Here is a 16659-nt window from a genome sequence, read left to right on the forward strand (position 1 = left end):
ATAGAATCATACTTAATCCATGCATTAAATTAAAAACTAGTATCCATATTATTTCTGTCACACGTGAGGAAACCAGACAAATAGGTAGGTAATTAACATACTCAAAATTCCCAAAGAAAGTCTTAAATTTACAAAATAACCATAAAGAAAGTGTTGCTGCACTTGAAAATGCAAATTATATTTATATCATCTAGTGTGATCAGATAATAAACTTGTGACCCAGAAATATGTAAAGAATACACCACGTGTTGTTTCACATGAATGAAATGACAAATGAAGGTAAAATCTACCACAACGCCATGTTAGCTGGGTTCACCTGCCCTTTAAAATCTCAATAAAACTGGTTCTAACTCCCATTCCTCATTCTGTGAGAAGTCAGAATCCTGCCTCCAAAGATTTCCACATGCTCCTAGAAGGACTGTGTTCTTATGATCACCTCTGTCTATCCTGTCTTGGCTTAGTGACTTGTTGGATCTTTTAGCTCCCTCTTGGGATAAACCAAATTCTTCAGCCATTCCCCATTTTTTCATGATGTCGTGTTAACCATCTTCTTTCCTCTGGCAATAAAGAAAAAATAAACATTTTCCCATTTTCTTAGGTAGAGCAATTCAACTTAACTCACTCTTTAGTCTACTCTATTTTTCTAGATCCTTCTAAACCAACACAAATGGATCATCTAAACAAAGGCAATTTTTTAAAAGTACTTAAACTACCAATTTTAGAGGTCACTAAATTAAAATCTGTAATCCTCTCAGAAAACAACAATGTTCTCATTGAAACCAAATGAATTAGAGTTGTGCCATATTATCACTAATTCTTTTTTACATTTTAATTTTATATTGCCAACTTTTAAGTTTGAACTGTAAAACTGCAAAAAGGACATTAAGTGGTTCTTTGCACCTTCGGAAAGATCAGCAGTTAAGCCAAGACAATCAAATGCTTGTTAATCCTGAACAAATCTCCAGGTACGATTGTCCTCTGTTCCATTTACTTTCAGCTGTATGTCATTGTGAAGTTATTTCTAGTTACAATTTAAGCATCTGATTTCCAGACCTCTGTTAGATGGTGATAAACAACTGGTTTGTGTGGTTTAGAGGGAAAAGATGGCCTTGAAACCAGTGAGAGAGTTCAAATTTCCACATGGTCACATACTAGCTGTGGGATCAGAGGAAGTCAGTTAACCTCTTTAATCCTCATTTCCTGGGCATCAGTGGAGAGGGTAAACAAAGGTCTACTTCTTCAGGATACAGCTAAGTCAGTTTAGGAGTAAAGCTTTGTTACCTATTTTTGGAGAATGTCGGTGCCCTAATTGCTTGCTTCAAACCATTCAGTCCTTTTTAAAGCACTGTAGATTGGCCAATTTCTCTTTTGCCTTCATCTTAGTACAACAGGGTAATGGTTTTGTTTTAAACCATTTCAGATGGGGAAAAGTAAAGGCTGGGATGAAAGTGGAGGAGGAAGAGAAAAAGTAACTACTAGGGCAACTTGTTGCTAGACTCTAATAATAATCAGATCAGAAAAGATTTGACTCTTACAGGCTATTTCAATTTACTACGAACTGCTAAATAGACAAGTTACCAAACTCCAGACCTTTACCCAGCAGGTGGCTTCATCACTGCAGTTAGCTGCCTCCAAGGGCAGTGAACACACCCCTTCCCACGTCCTCGCTCCTGCAGCACAGAGTTCTCCCTTGACTCATGCTCCCTTGACCCAGCTCTTGACTCACGACTAACCGGGATTCCAGCATGCTGAATTCCTTCCTATACGATCTTTTGGCTATTCTCAACTGGATCTGCCTTCTCCAATTCTCTGCTGAGCACCATCAAAAACTAGCATGGAAACTTGCAAACCAGACCTTGACAACTTATGGTTTCCAATCACAGTATGGACTCTCAACAGTGTTTCAGATTTTTATCACTTACCAGTTCCTTCTCTGTTTTTTCTCAAAGGCTATCCCCAAGGCTACCCTCCTCAGGTCTTCTACCTAGTCCTGACCGCACAGTCTCAACAGGTGACCCTCTCACTTGAATCTGTCAACAATCCTCCTTAGTTTCTTGCTCCTCACCTGTGAGCCGACCCAGGTCCACATCCATCAATATTCCCTTCTCTCCTCCTCAGGTTCAAGACTGAGCCCTCTCCCAACTCCCTCTTGCCTGTGTCAGTCGTCACCACTGCATCCCCAGGACTCAGCACAGTTCCTGGCACTGAGAAGGTGCTCGCAGCACTTACCAAACAAATGGATGTCTGTCTTCCCTACACCTTCAATTTCACTCTTCTTTCCCTTGCTTAATGCAACTTGCATCCTTAAAAAAAAAAAAATCCTTCCATTGTGGATTTCCTTTTCTAGCTTCTCTCTTTTCCAAACCAAACTCCATTCTTCCTTTCTAAAACCAAAATGCCATTTATTAATTTATAATGAAAACATCTGGCTGTCACATGGATTAAAATATGTGTGTCCCTAGAAAGAACACCTTCTCTCCCAAAGGCAGGAGTATACAGGAAGCCAGATAATAACGGGAAGGTTCAGGAATGAGTGTTAGATGGTAACACCATTGATGGGTATCAGGCTAAGACGGTCTTGATCCAAACTCCTTGCAGTGTAGTCCACGTTCTTCCACTCCCCTGAGACTGAAATAAACAAGTAGTTCCTGAAAGCAAAACTCAATGGCAACATTTTGGACCTTGATATCCCTGTAGTCTTGGATGCTTCTCACCATGCCCTTCTTTTTGGTTTTGGTTTCAACAACATTCCTCCTCCCCCTCTGCCTGGCCACCCCATGTTCTCAGGCCCTTCCTAGTTCCTCCAGCTCTGCACGCTCCCACGTTAGCATTTCCCGACCTTGCACCTTTGGCCCCCTTTCAAGGACAGCCTCTTGGGGGGTTCACTCTTGCCCACGTGTCTACTCGTGCTCTCCACCTGGACTTCCCATTCCCCCTCATCAAATCTCACGACTCACTTATATTTACTCTGAGAAACAAAAGGCAAGGTGCTTTGCTCTGAGTCTGAGGGGAGAGGGTTTTAAGGAAAGTGAGAAAGTTCAGTCAGCAAAGGAGAGTGTGTGGGACAGTAGACCCCAGCAGTGGGGTGCGGAGGGTGAGACTGTGCTGGGTGAGCTGAGAGTACACCCATAGCAAGCCCAGCTGACTGGCTGCCCCTGGGGCTCAGCTGCCCAGATACTGGCATGAAGAGGATCACTGGGTTCGTCCAGCCCTGTGTGTTTGCCAGAGGTCAAGAGAGTCACTGAAATGACTAGACCAGAAGTCCATGTGTGAGAAGGGGAAGGGATCAACAGGCAAGGAAAACAGCCCATGGATCAGAGGCGCTTAGTTAGGCTGAGGATGTTACCTATTTTGTGAAACCTTTCATGCCCCCGCAGTAATCAATTGCCCCCTGCTTTGTACTACTTCCGTGCCTTGGAAAGACTTCTACCATCATACACATCACATACTATATTAAAATTTTCTGTTTACAATCTGTTCCCCCCACAATACTGTGAAACCCCAGTGTAGAACCTGCATCTTACTCTTCCTTGTAGCTCCAGCACTAGCCCAGAGCAGGACTCAGGTTAGGAGCCGTGCTCAGCATCTCATGATTTTAAGAAGCAGAGCAGGGTTTCACATGTATGTATGTCTGACCACAGCCTGTGATCTTCACACGCCACAGCCCGGCCTCCGCCATGCCTGATGTGCATTCCCAATACTTTGCAAACAATTTTTTTAGAAACAAAATATCTGCACAGATAGTGTAAAGCCAAAGATAGGGAATTTTTAAAATGTGAGTGACATTTTACATTGTTCTAATTTTAATGAACACTAAAAAAACCAAAGTCCCTTTAGTAGGCCTGGATAGTTATTTATAATGGGACAATGTAAGCTTCATATAAATTGAATCAAGATGAAAGTAAATATATCTTATAGGGAATTAAAGAAGCTTTAACAAATGTTCTTTCATTAATGAAATATCTGAAAAAATCTTTGATTGTCAGCTCCTAGAGGGCAGGAAGTATGTCTGCTGAATTATTCTTATTCATCTATGACCCAGCACTAAACTTAAAAGGGGGGGGAGCATTCACCAAGAAAATCAAGACAGCACTAAACATTACTTTTGAGTCAAGGCAGTAACATTTGTCTTATTTGTATACTTCTAAAGCACTAATTTGGGGTTAGTTTATTGTTATGCTGCGGCCATTTGATAAAAATGAAAAGGTAAGTTGTTCTGCAAAATGAGCTTGGGATTAACTTTTACTCAAAAACAAATAAAAGATTTTTTAGCAGCTCATGAACTACATATTAAAATGGAGACCATCTTTTAAACTGTTGGGGAGAAGAGACTGCAGTGCACAGAGCTGCAGTATATTTAACACATATTTTACTTAAGCATTGCACATTTCAAATCAAAATGGTGTTGTGATTCGTGAATTGAATCACAATATCAAATGCTACTGGAACCTGTAAAATTTGACTACCCATAACAACTTAAATTAAATGCTACTGGGTATATCCATATAGCCTGATTTTCTGAATTCCTCTCTGCTTGTCTCACTTTAAAAACTATGAAAAGATTTCAAGGTGTCCTGACCTAACAGTGGAGAGAAAGAGAGAAAGACAGACAAAATGCTTGCTGGACATGCAGAATCTCTAAAGAAACACTCATTTTGTGTTCCATGGAACAGAAAAAAAAGCCCTCCAAATCCATCATTCTATAACCCACAGTACATCCACCTCAGGCAAAGCTTACGAAATATCATAAGGATGCCAATGACCCAATTGCCTAGCAATTAAATTGGAAATACCTGATTATTTGGTAAAGGATAAAGAATAGCTTCAAACATTTTCAACTCCTCCAATAATTCAGGTTAACACTTTTAAATCAGTGACAGTCAGTGTGAACTACACCTGTAATTTTTTTAAGGGGCTCATTAGCAAATCTAATCACCCCTCCATGTCCATGGTTAGATTCACAATTGATTTATTATAAGCTGGGCCTGAGGCAAGAGGCAGACGACCGTAGGTATTAGAAATGTCACTGGTGATTTCCCCTTTTTTCTAATTAAAGGTATTGTACTGTACACAGGAAAGTGGGTTTCTCATCTCAAGTACACAGCAGGGAGAAAACCTGAGAAAATTGTGATTGTTTTCATTAATATTGGTTAACACAGGCAGCATACATTAGTGCAAAAGAAGAACAAAGAAAATGTATTTTCTTTAAAGGTAGGGGAAAAACAAAGTGATATAGTGATCAGATATGTAATAAGTTGATATGTTTAACATAATGGAAAAGGAATTATAAAGACCCATATTGAAAGGGAAGTCCTTTTGATGCCAGGGTGATATATCTAGCCAGTCCAAGATGAGCTCCTGTGCTTTCTTAAGAAAGACCTTGCGAAAGAAAGTGTTAAGTAGTCATATTTTTAAGACCATGTAAGGGAAACGCTGGCATTTTTAAAAAGCTAGTTTCACAGCCAAGAAAGTAGGGAATATATGATAAAACATTTATGAGAAATTCATACAAAATTTAGAAAAATGCAATGCAAAATTTAAGAATGCAGTACATTAACAATATATGAAACTAAATGATTCAATGGAAGTGGAATAAATTGGGAGAAAATATAAATCACATTGATTTTGTACATCCATGCTTGTTTTGTTTTCCACGGCATGTGTGGATCTGTGCCTTCTATTAGCAAAGACTTATTTGCAGCCTAGTCTGAAGTTTCTTTAGCAAAGATGCTAAGAAGTATTCCTGGTGGTTATTTTCCTAACTATTGAAATACACATTTAAAGGAAAGGGAATGGATCATTAGATAGATGAGGTTTTTATTTAAATATACCCACATATATTAATATACACGTGCATATCTAAAGTTTTTTACTTGGTATTTAGGACCAGTAATTTCTGGGTCCCCCTCATTTATCTTCTTCTTTAGTCCTAGTTTTGACTTCATTCATTCATTTCTGAAGTACTTAAACCTTGACCTGAGCTAGATTTCTTCCTTGAAAATTAATGAATTAATAATTAAGACCCTACCCAGAGAAGCCCAGACTGTAGCTGTTTCCCAGGACTGCAGAAGGAAAAACAGGCAGAGTCCAAATGAACTCAGTTTAAATGAGGGGGAGAATTTTATCAGAGCAGGTGTTAAAAAACTAGAGATTACGGAGGTGGGGCAACATGGTGGACTGGTGAGCTGTATGTTTTAGTTGCTCCTCCAGGAGGGTAGGTGGAAGGCCAGGAACTGCGTGGACTGGACACCACAGAGCAATCTGACTTTCGGCATACTTCATACAACACTCATGAAAATGTGGAACTGTTGAGATCAGCAAAATCTGTAAGTTTTTGCGGCCAGGGGACCCGCGCCCCTCGCTGCCAGGCTCAGTCCCGTGGGAGGAGGGGCCGTCAGCTCCGGGAAGGAGAAGGGAGAACTGCAGTGGCAGCCCTTATCGGAAACTCATTCTACTGATCCAAACTCCAACCATAGATAGACTGAGATCAGACACCAGAGAATCTGAAAGCAGCCAGCCCAGCAGAGAGGAGACAGGCATAGAAAAAAACAACACGAAAAACTCCAAAATAAAAGCGGAGGATTTTTGGAGTTCTGGTGAACATAGAAAGGGGAAGGGCAGAGGCTCAGGCCCTGAGGCGCATATGCAAATCCAGAAGAAAAGCCGATCTCTCAGCCCTGTGGACCTTTCCTTAATGGCCCTGGTTGCCTTGTCTCTTAGCATTTCAATAACCCATTAGATCTCTGAGGAGGGCCCTTTTTTTTTTTTTTTTTAATCCTTTTTTCTTTTTCTAAAACAATTACTCTAAGAAGCCCAATACAGAAAGCTTCAAAGACTTGCAATTTGGGCAGGTCAAGACAAGAGCAGAACTAAGAGAGCTCTGAGACAAAAGGCAATAATCCAGTGGCTGAGAAAATTCACTAAACACCACAACCTCCCAAGAAAAGGGGGGTGTCCGCTCACAGCCATCATCCTGGTGGACGGGAAACACTCCTGCCCGTCGCCAGCCCCATAGGCCAGAGCTGCCCCAGACAACCCAGTGTTACGGAAGTGCTTCAAATAACAGGCACACACCACAAAACTGGGCGTGGACATTAGCCTTCCCTGCAACCTCATCTGATTGTCCCAGAGTTGGGAAGGTGGAGCAGTGTGAATTAACAAAGCCCCATTCAGCCATCATTTCAGCAGACTGGGAGGCTCCCTACACAGCCCAGCAGCCCAGAACTGCCCTGGGGGGACGGCACTCACCTGTGACATAGCACAGTCATCCCTCAACAGAGGACCCGGGGTGCACAGCCTGGAAGAGGGGCCCACTTGCAAGTCTCAGGAGCCATATGCCAATACCAAGGACTTGTGGGTCAGTGGCAGAGACAAACTGTGGCACGACTGAACTGAAGGATTAGACTATTGCAGCAGCTTTAAAACTCTAGGATCACCAGGGAGATTTGATTGTTAGAGCCACCCCCCCTCCCTGACTGCCCAGAAACACGCCCCATATACAGGGCAGGCAACACCAACTACACACGCAAGCTTGGTACACCAATTGGACCCCACAAGACTCACTCCCCCACTCACCAAAAAGGCTAAGCAGGGGAGAACTGGCTTGTGGAGAACAGGTGGCTCGTGGACGCCACCTGCTGGTTAGTTAGAGAAAGTGTACTCCATGAAGCTGTAGATCTGATAAATTAGAGATAAGGACTTCAATTGGTCTAAAAATCCTAAAAGAACCCTATCAAGTTCAGCAAATGCCACGAGGCCAAAAACAACAGAAAATTATAAAGCATATGAAAAAACCAGACGATATGGATAACCCAAGCCCAAGCACCCAAATCAAAAGATCAGAAGAGACACAGCACCTAGAGCAGCTACTCAAAGAACTAAAGATGAACAATGAGACCACAGTACGGGATACAAAGGAAATCAAGAAGACCCTAGAAGAGCATAAAGAAGACATTGCAAGACTAAATAAAAAAATGGATGATCTTATGGAAATTAAAGAAACTGTTGATCAAATTAAAAAGATTCTGGACACTCATAGTACAAGACTAGAGGAAGTTGAACAACGAATCAGTGACCTGGAAGATGACAGACTGGAAAATGAAAGCATAAAAGAAAGAATGGGGAAAAAAATTGAAAAAATTGAAATGGACCTCAGGGATATGATAGATAATATGAAACGTCCAAATATAAGACTCATTGGTGTCCCAGAAGGGGAAGAAAAGGGTAAAGGTCTAGGAAGAGTATTCAAAGAAATTGTTGGGGAAAACTTCCCAAATCTTCTAAACAACATAAATACACAAATCATAAATGCTCAGCGAACTCCAAATAGAATAAATCCAAATAAACCCACTCCGAGACATATACTGATCACACTGTCAAACACAGAAGAGAAGGAGCAAGTTCTGAAAGCAGCAAGAGAAAAGCAATTGACCACATACAAAGGAAACAGCATAAGACTAAGTAGTGACTACTCAGCAGCCACCATGGAGGCAAGAAGGCAGTGGCACGATATATTTAAAATTCTGAGTGACAAAAATTTCCAGCCAAGAATACTTTATCCAGCAAAGCTCTCCTTCAAATTTGAGGGAAAGCTTAAATTTTTCACAGACAAACAAATGCTGAGAGAATTTGCTAACAAGAGACCTGCCCTACTGGAGATACTCAAGGGAGCCCTACAGACAGAGAAACAAAGAAAGGACAGAGAGACTTGGAGAAAGGTTCAGTACTAAAGAGATTTGGTATGGGTACAATAAAGGATATTAATAGAGAGAGGGGAAAAATATGACAAACATAAACCAAAGGATAAGATGGCTGATTCAAGAAATGCCTTCACGGTTATAACGTTGAATGTAAATGGATTAAACTCCCCAATTAAAAGATATAGATTCGCAGAATGGATCAAAAAAAATGAACCATCAATATGTTGCATACAAGAGACTCATCTTAGACACAGGGACACAAAGAAACTGAAAGTGAAAGGATGGAAAAAAATATTTCATGCAAGCTACAGCCAAAAGAAAGCAGGTGTAGCAATATTAATCTCAGATAAAATAGACTTCAAATGCAGGGATGTTTTGAGAGACAAAGAAGGCCACTACATACTAATAAAAGGGGCAATTCAGCAAGAAGAAATAACAATCGTAAATGTCTATGCACCCAATCAAGGTGCCACAAAATACATGAGAGAAACACTGGCAAAACTAAAGGAAGCAATTGATGTTTCCACAATAATTGTGGGAGACTTCAACACATCACTCTCTCCTATAGATAGATCAACCAGACAGAAGACCAATAAGGAAACTGAAAACCTAAACAATCGGATAAATGAATTAGATTTAACAGACATATACAGGACATTACATCCCAAATCACCAGGATACACATACTTTTCTAGTGCTCACGGAACTTTCTCCAGAATAGATCATATGCTGGGACATAAAACAAGCCTCAATAAATTTAAAAAGATTGAAATTATTCAAAGCACATTCTCTGACCACAATGGAATACAATTAGAAGTCAATAACCATCAGAGACTTAGAAAATTCACAAATACCTGGAGGTTAAACAACACACTCCTAAACAATCAGTGGGTTAAAGAAGAAATAGCAAGAGAAATTGCTAAATATATAGAGACGAATGAAAATGAGAACACAACATACCAAAACCTATGGGATGCAGCAAAAGCAGTGCTAAGGGGAAAATTTATAGCACTAAACGCATATATTAAAAAGGAAGAAAGAGCCAAAATCAAAGAACTAATGGATCAACTGAAGAAGCTAGAAAATGAACAGCAAACCAATCCTAAACCAAGTAGAAGAAAAGAAATAACAAGGATTAAAGCAGAAATAATGACATAGAGAACAAAAAAACAATAGAGAGGATAAATATCACCAAAAGTTGGTTCTTTGAGAAGATCAACAAGATTGACAAGCCCCTAGCTAGACTGACAAAATCAAAAAGAGAGAAGACCCAGATAAACAAAATAATGAATGAAAAAGGTGACATAACTGCAGATCCTGAAGAAATTAAAACATTATAAGAGGATACTATGAACAACTGTATGGCAACAAACTGGATAATGTAGAGGAAATGGACAATTTCCTGGAAACATATGAACAACCTAGACTGACCAGAGAAGAAATAGAAGACCTCAACCAACCCATCACAAGCAAAGAGATCCAATCAGTCATCAAAAATCTTCCCACAAATAAATGCCCAGGGCCAGATGGCTTCACAGGGGAATTCTACCAAACTTTCCAGAAAGAACTGACACCAATCTTACTCAAACTCTTTCAAAACATTGAAGAAAATGGAACACTACCTAACTCATTTTATGAAGCTAACATCAATCTAATACCAAAACCAGGCAAAGATGCTACAAAAAAGGAAAACTACCGGCCAATCTCCCTAAGGAATATAGATGCAAAAATCCTCAACAAAATACTTGCAAGTCGAATCCGAAGACACATTAAAAAAATCATACACTATGACCAAGTGGGGTTCATTCCAGGCATGCAAGGATGGTTCAACATAAGAAAATCAATCAATGTATTACAACACATTAACAAGTCAAAAGGGAAAAATCAATTGATCATCTCAATAGATGCTGAAAAAGCATTTGACAAAATCCAACATCCATTTTTGATAAAAACACTTCAAAAGGTAGGAATTGAAGGAAACTTCCTCAACATGATAAGGAGCATATATGAAAAACCCACAGCCAGCATAGTACTCAATGGTGAGAGACTGAAAGCCTTCCCTCTAAGATCAGGAATAAGACAAGGATGCCCGCTGTCACCACTGTTATTCAACATTGTGCTGGAAGTGCTAGGCAGGGCAATCCAGCAAGACAAAGAAATAAAAGGCATCCAAACTGGAAAAGAAGAAGTAAAACTGTCATTGTTTGCAGATGATATGATCTTATATCTAGAAAACCCTGAGAAATCGACGATACAGCTACTAGAGCTAATAAACAAATTTAGCAAAGTAGCGGGATACAAGATTAATGCACATAAGTCAGTAATGTTTCTATATGCTAGAAATGAACAAACTGAAGAGACACTCAAGAAAAAGATACCATTTTCAATAGCAACTAAAAAAATCAAGTACCTAGGAATAAACTTAACCAAAGATGTAAAAGACCTATACAAAGAAAACTACATAACTCTACTAAAAGAAATAGAAGGGGACCTTAAAAGATGGAAAAATATTCCATGTTCATGGGTAGGAAGACTAAATGTCATTAAGATGTCAATTCTACCCAAACTCATCTACAGATTCAATGCAATCCCAATCAAAATTCCAACAACCTACTTTGCAGACTTGGAAAAGCCAGTTATCAAATTTATTTGGAAAGGGAAGATGCCTCGAATTGCTAAAGACACTCTAAAAAAGAAAAACAAAGTGGGAGGACTTACACTCCCTGACTTTGAAGCTTATTATAAAGCCACAGTTGCCAAAACAGCATGGTACTGGCACAAAGATAGACATACAGATCAATGGAATCGAATTGAGAATTCAGAGATAGACCCTCAGATCTATGGCCGACTGATCTTTGATAAGGCCCCCAAAGTCACTGAACTGAGTCATAATGGTCTTTTCAACAAATGGGGCTGGGAGAGTTGGATATCCATATCCAAAAGAATGAAAGAGGACCCCTACCTCACCCCCTACACAAAAATTAACTCAAAATGGACCAAAGATCTCAATATAAAAGAAAGTACCATAAAACTCCTAGAAGATAATGTAGGAAAACATCTTCAAGACCTTGTATTAGGCGGCCACTTCCTAGACTTTACACCCAAAGCACAAGCAACAAAAGAGAAAATAGATAAATGGGAACTCCTCAAGCTTAGAAGTTTCTGCACCTCAAAGGAATTTCTCAAAAAGGTAAAGAGGCAGCCAACTCAATGGGAAAAAATTTTTGGAAACCATGTATCTGACAAAAGACTGATATCTTGCATATATAAAGAAATCCTACAACTCAATGACAATAGAACAGACAGCCCAATTATAAAATGGGCAAAAGATATGAAAAGACAGTTCTCTGAAGAGGAAATACAAATGGCCAAGAAACACATGAAAAAATGTTCAGCTTCACTAGCTATTAGAGAGATGCAAATTAAGACCACAATGAGATACCATCTAACACCAGTTAGAATGGCTGCGATTAAACAAACAGGAAACTACAAATGCTGGAGAGGATGTGGAGAAATTGGAACTCTTATTCATTGTTGGTGGGACTGTATAATGGTACAGCCACTCTGGAAGTCAGTCTGGCAGTTCCTTAGAAAACTAGATATAGAGTTACCATTCGATCCAGCGATTACACTTCTCGGTATATACCCGGAAGGTTGGAAAGCAGTGACACGAACAGATATCTGCACGCCAATGTTCATAGCAGCATTATTCACAATTGCCAAGAGATGGAAACAACCCAAATGTCCTTCAACAGATGAGTGGATAAATAAAATGTGGTATATATACACGATGGAATACTACGCGGCAGTAAGAAGGAACGATCTCGTGAGACATATGACAACATGGATGAACCTTGAATACATAATGCTGAGCGAAATAAGCCAGGCACAAAAAGAGAAATATTATATGCTGCCACTAATGTGAACTTTGAAAAATGTAAAACAAATGGTTTATAATGTAGAATGTAGGAGAACTAGCAATAGAGAGCAATTAAGGAAGGGGGAACAATAATCCAAGAAGAACAGGTAAGCTATTTAACGTTCTGGGGATTCCCAGGAATGACTATGGTCTGTTAATTTCTGATGGATATAGTAGGAACAAGTTCACAGAAATGTTGCTATATTAGGTAACTTTCTTGGGGTAAAGTAGGAACATGTTGGAAGTTAAGCAGTTATCTTAGGTTAGTTGTCTTTTTCTTACGCCCTTGTTATGGTCTCTTTGAAATGTTCTTTTATTGTATGTTTGTTTTCTTTTTAACTTTTTTTTCATACAGTTGATTTAAAAAAGAAGTGAAAGTTAAAAAAAAAAAAAAAAAAGAAAAACAAGGAAAAAAAAAAGATGTAGTACCCCCTTGAGGAGCCTGTGGAGAATGCAGGGGTATTGGCCTACCCCACCTCGATGGTTGCTAACATGACCACAGACATAGGGGACTGGTGGTTTGATGGGTTGAGCCCTCTACCACAGGTTTTACCCTTGGGAAGACGGTTGCTGCAAAGGAGAGGCTAGGCCTCCCTATGGTTGTGCCTAAGAGCCTCCTCCCGAATGCCTCTTTGTTGCTCAGATGTGGCCCTCTCTCTCTGGCTAAGCCAACTTGAAAGGTGAAATCACTGCCCTCCCCGCTACGTGGGATCAGACACCCAGGGGAGTGAATCTCCCTGGCAACGTGGAATATGACTCCCGGGAAGGAATGTAGACCTGGCATCGTGGGACGGAGAACATCTTCTTGACCAAAAGGGGGATGTGAAAGGAAATGAAATAAGCTTCAGTGGCAGAGAGATTCCAAAAGGAGCCGAGAGGTCACTCTGGTGGGCACTCTTATGCACACTTTAGACAACCCTTTTTAGGTTCTAAAGAATTGGGGTAGCTGGTGGTGGATACCTGAAACTATCAAACTACAACCCAGAACCCATGAATCTCGAAGACAGTGGTATAAAAATGTAGCTTATGAGGAGTGACAATGGGATTGGGAAAGCCATAAGGACCACACTCCACTTTGTCTAGTTTATGGATGGATGAGTAGAAAAATAGGGGAAGGAAGGAAACAGACAAAGGTACCCAGTGTTCTTTTTTACTTCAATTGCTCTTTTTCACTCTAATTATTATTCTTGTTATTTGTGTGTGTGTGCTAATGAAGGTGTCAGGGATTGATATAGGTGATGAATGTACAACTATGTAATGGTACTGTAAACAATCGAAAGTACGATTTGTTTTGTATGACTACGTGATATGTGAATATATCTCAATAAAATGAAGATTAAACAAACAAACAAACAAAAAAAAACTAGAGATTACTGGGGGGAAGCTGAGAAGTCTCCACAGAAGTCCTTAAAAGTGATGGGTTATTTTTAGCACATACATCTTAAAGGTACTCTTGGTATTTAGGCTACCTGATTTTCAATTTGTCTTTGTCCTTGATGACTTCGAAATACAACAAATTCCATTCGGGTTACAAAATGGGTGTCCCTGTAACCAAGAAAAGATACAACTTTCTTCCCTGATGGGGCAAACCATTCAAAGAGGAACACTTCAGGTCTTTCTTGGTAATAGAACTGGAAACAGGTGGACAGTAAATGCCACATGGGCTTCTCCCATACAAGCAAAAAGGCAGCCACGAGACGTCTGAAGGTGTCAGTGAGCTCTGAGCACTCATGTCTTCAACCTATCAATGAAAAATCATTACCATTTTATTGGCTTGGCCACATGGTGCTTAGCACGTAACAGAAATTCAAAAAACACTTGACAAATTGAATTAATAGAAAGCAGGAATCCTGCCTGATTTTGGCACTAACTTGTGGAATCATCTTGACCAAGCTGTTCTATTGTGTTATACTTGAGTTTTCTCATTTAGGAATGTCTCTGATGATCTTCTGTCCCATGCCACGTGGGCATGAGTTGAAGAGGAAGCAAATCATACCAATGAAAGGCTTACAGGTCTTTCAAACAGCTAAAACACCATCAATGGAATATTCTTACAAAAAATAACAAAAACCAAACCTAAATCTGATCAAGCCTCTAGATCTAATTACCAGTGTTCAGGAAATACCAAGTACAAAGGAACACACCATGTGATACAGAAAACTCTAGAGGACAAACTTCAACAAATAAACTGTAAGGGGGGAAAAGACAGGAAGAAAGAGCATGTAGATTTAGAGAGACTTGAGAGATGGCAAATAATTACGATTTATGGACTTCACTTGGATCCCAATTTGAACAAATTGTTAAAAAGAAAAGATCATAAAATAATTAAGTGTGGACACTGACTTTATATTTGAAGACATTATCAATTTTTCTTGGTGTGACAGTTGTACTGTGGTTTTTAAAATGAGACTTTATCTTACAAAGTAGACTTACACACTGGCATGTTTATGGATGAAATGATATGTGTAAGATTTGCTTCAACATAATCTGGGATGGGGTGGGGTATGTGGGTACATGGATAAAACAAGACTGGCAGTGAATGGATAACGGTTGAAGCTGAGTTATGGGCACAATGTGTTTATTAGACTAGTCTCTACTTTTTCCATAATCAAAATTTTTTTTTTTTAAAAGGAGAAAAAAAGTCAATAAAATTAAGAGCTCAAATCATACCCCTGAAAAATCAGTAGGAATGGGAGAGTAAATGGGAATGAAGGATTAGGATGGCATGGATAACTGGAATTCACAGACAACACAAAAGCTTTATTTTAGCCAATAACTTAAATCTCTCCCCTAAACGCACAGCATGGCTATGCCCTGGTAGTACAATGGATTTACTAGTTTTTACTTCCCTGCCCTGTCTTTGATGAAATGGCTTATAGGCAGGCAGCCCAACATAAAAGAAAAAGCAAAGGAGCTGGATAAACCATAAGCCGAATAATTAAGAGCTGATAATCTGAACAATAAAAAATCTGGAAGAAAAATAGGTCTCCTGGGCCATTAATTTCCATCTTGAACTTTTATGCTACTAATCACTCAGAAAGTCATAGGAAGGTCAATTAATTTCAATTGCATTACTCTCTATATAGTAGGTGCTCAATAAATGATCATTAATGAGCTAAATGGTATCCTTGGCTGAATCATGCAATTACACATGACTACACTACCAAAGCTTGACTTTAAGTATATGCCACATTGAAAAGTGTTTTAATATATCCAGCCTATGACATGCGTTCTACCTGAAATCCAAAGAAGACTGTCAGCCACGTAGCCAGCGTGACATGAAAGGGATCGGTCAAAGGACTGCACAAAAGTCCATTTGTTCTTCTTGGGGCAATATCGCTCAACTGTAGGCAGAACCTGGCGCAGTTCATTCCTGCCCCCAACAGCATAGAGGTATTCGTCCATGGCTCCCAGCACAAAATGCTCCCGGCAGTTTTTCATGGGTGCTATCTCTGCCCAGGAATTACTGCGGGGGTCATAACGACAGGCAGTCCTCACGGCACACGTCCGACCGCTGGCATGCTCAACTTCCCCTCCTGCTACAAACAGGAAGTCCCCCATGACGGCTACACAGTGATGGCTCCTTCCCACGGGCATGGGAGTCAGCTCACTCCAGTTGGCAATGGCGGCTATGAGCGCATTCTCCTGATCAACGGGATTGAAGTAGCGAAGTTCCTTGACTTTACAGACCTCACGCTTCTTCCCACCAATGATGTACAGGGTGTCTGACTGGAACCGCGGTTTGGTCCTACGAGTTTGCCAGACGGGCTGTGCATAGATGCTCTGGTGGTATTCCAGGGCCTCATTGACAAGAGCTGTTGCAGTCTCACTTGCTTGGACCAGGGGGTGGGAGAGGGCAACTGTATGGAGAGTATCCACATCCATGAGGCCAAAGCGAATGTACTGCAGGAGCTCGTCCATGTACTGGTAATGGCAGTTGTGTTCCAACCACCTCACGGCTAGCTGAAACAGAGGGAGGTGAGATGAGAAGAATACAAAGGTAAGAAAGAAAGAGTGACAGCAATGTCATACAGGCAGGTC

The 16659-nt window shown here is 40.1% G+C and overlaps 1 protein-coding gene across 19 annotated transcripts in view; it reads right to left on the bottom strand.

The window, feature by feature from the left end:
* Window positions 1-16659, bottom strand: part of KLHL32 (kelch like family member 32) — a 318742-nt gene that overhangs the window by 23231 nt on the left and 278852 nt on the right. For 10 of the 19 annotated variants that reach the window (XM_037842503.1, XM_037842505.1, XM_037842502.1 and 7 more), the window contains one exon: window positions 15855-16581. The exons of 4 other annotated variants lie outside the window; for them this stretch is intronic. In XM_037842503.1, the coding sequence (XP_037698431.1) occupies window positions 15855-16581 (727 nt within the window). Of the gene's footprint in view, window positions 1-14087; window positions 14360-15854; window positions 16582-16659 lie in introns of those variants that run through there. 5 more of the 19 variants (XM_037842509.1, XM_037842512.1, XM_037842519.1 and 2 more) reach the window with 5 other exon arrangements.

The sequence above is a fragment of the Choloepus didactylus genome, chromosome 7, assembly GCF_015220235.1.
Source record: "Choloepus didactylus isolate mChoDid1 chromosome 7, mChoDid1.pri, whole genome shotgun sequence".
Classification (NCBI taxonomy): Eukaryota; Metazoa; Chordata; class Mammalia; order Pilosa; family Megalonychidae; genus Choloepus; species Choloepus didactylus.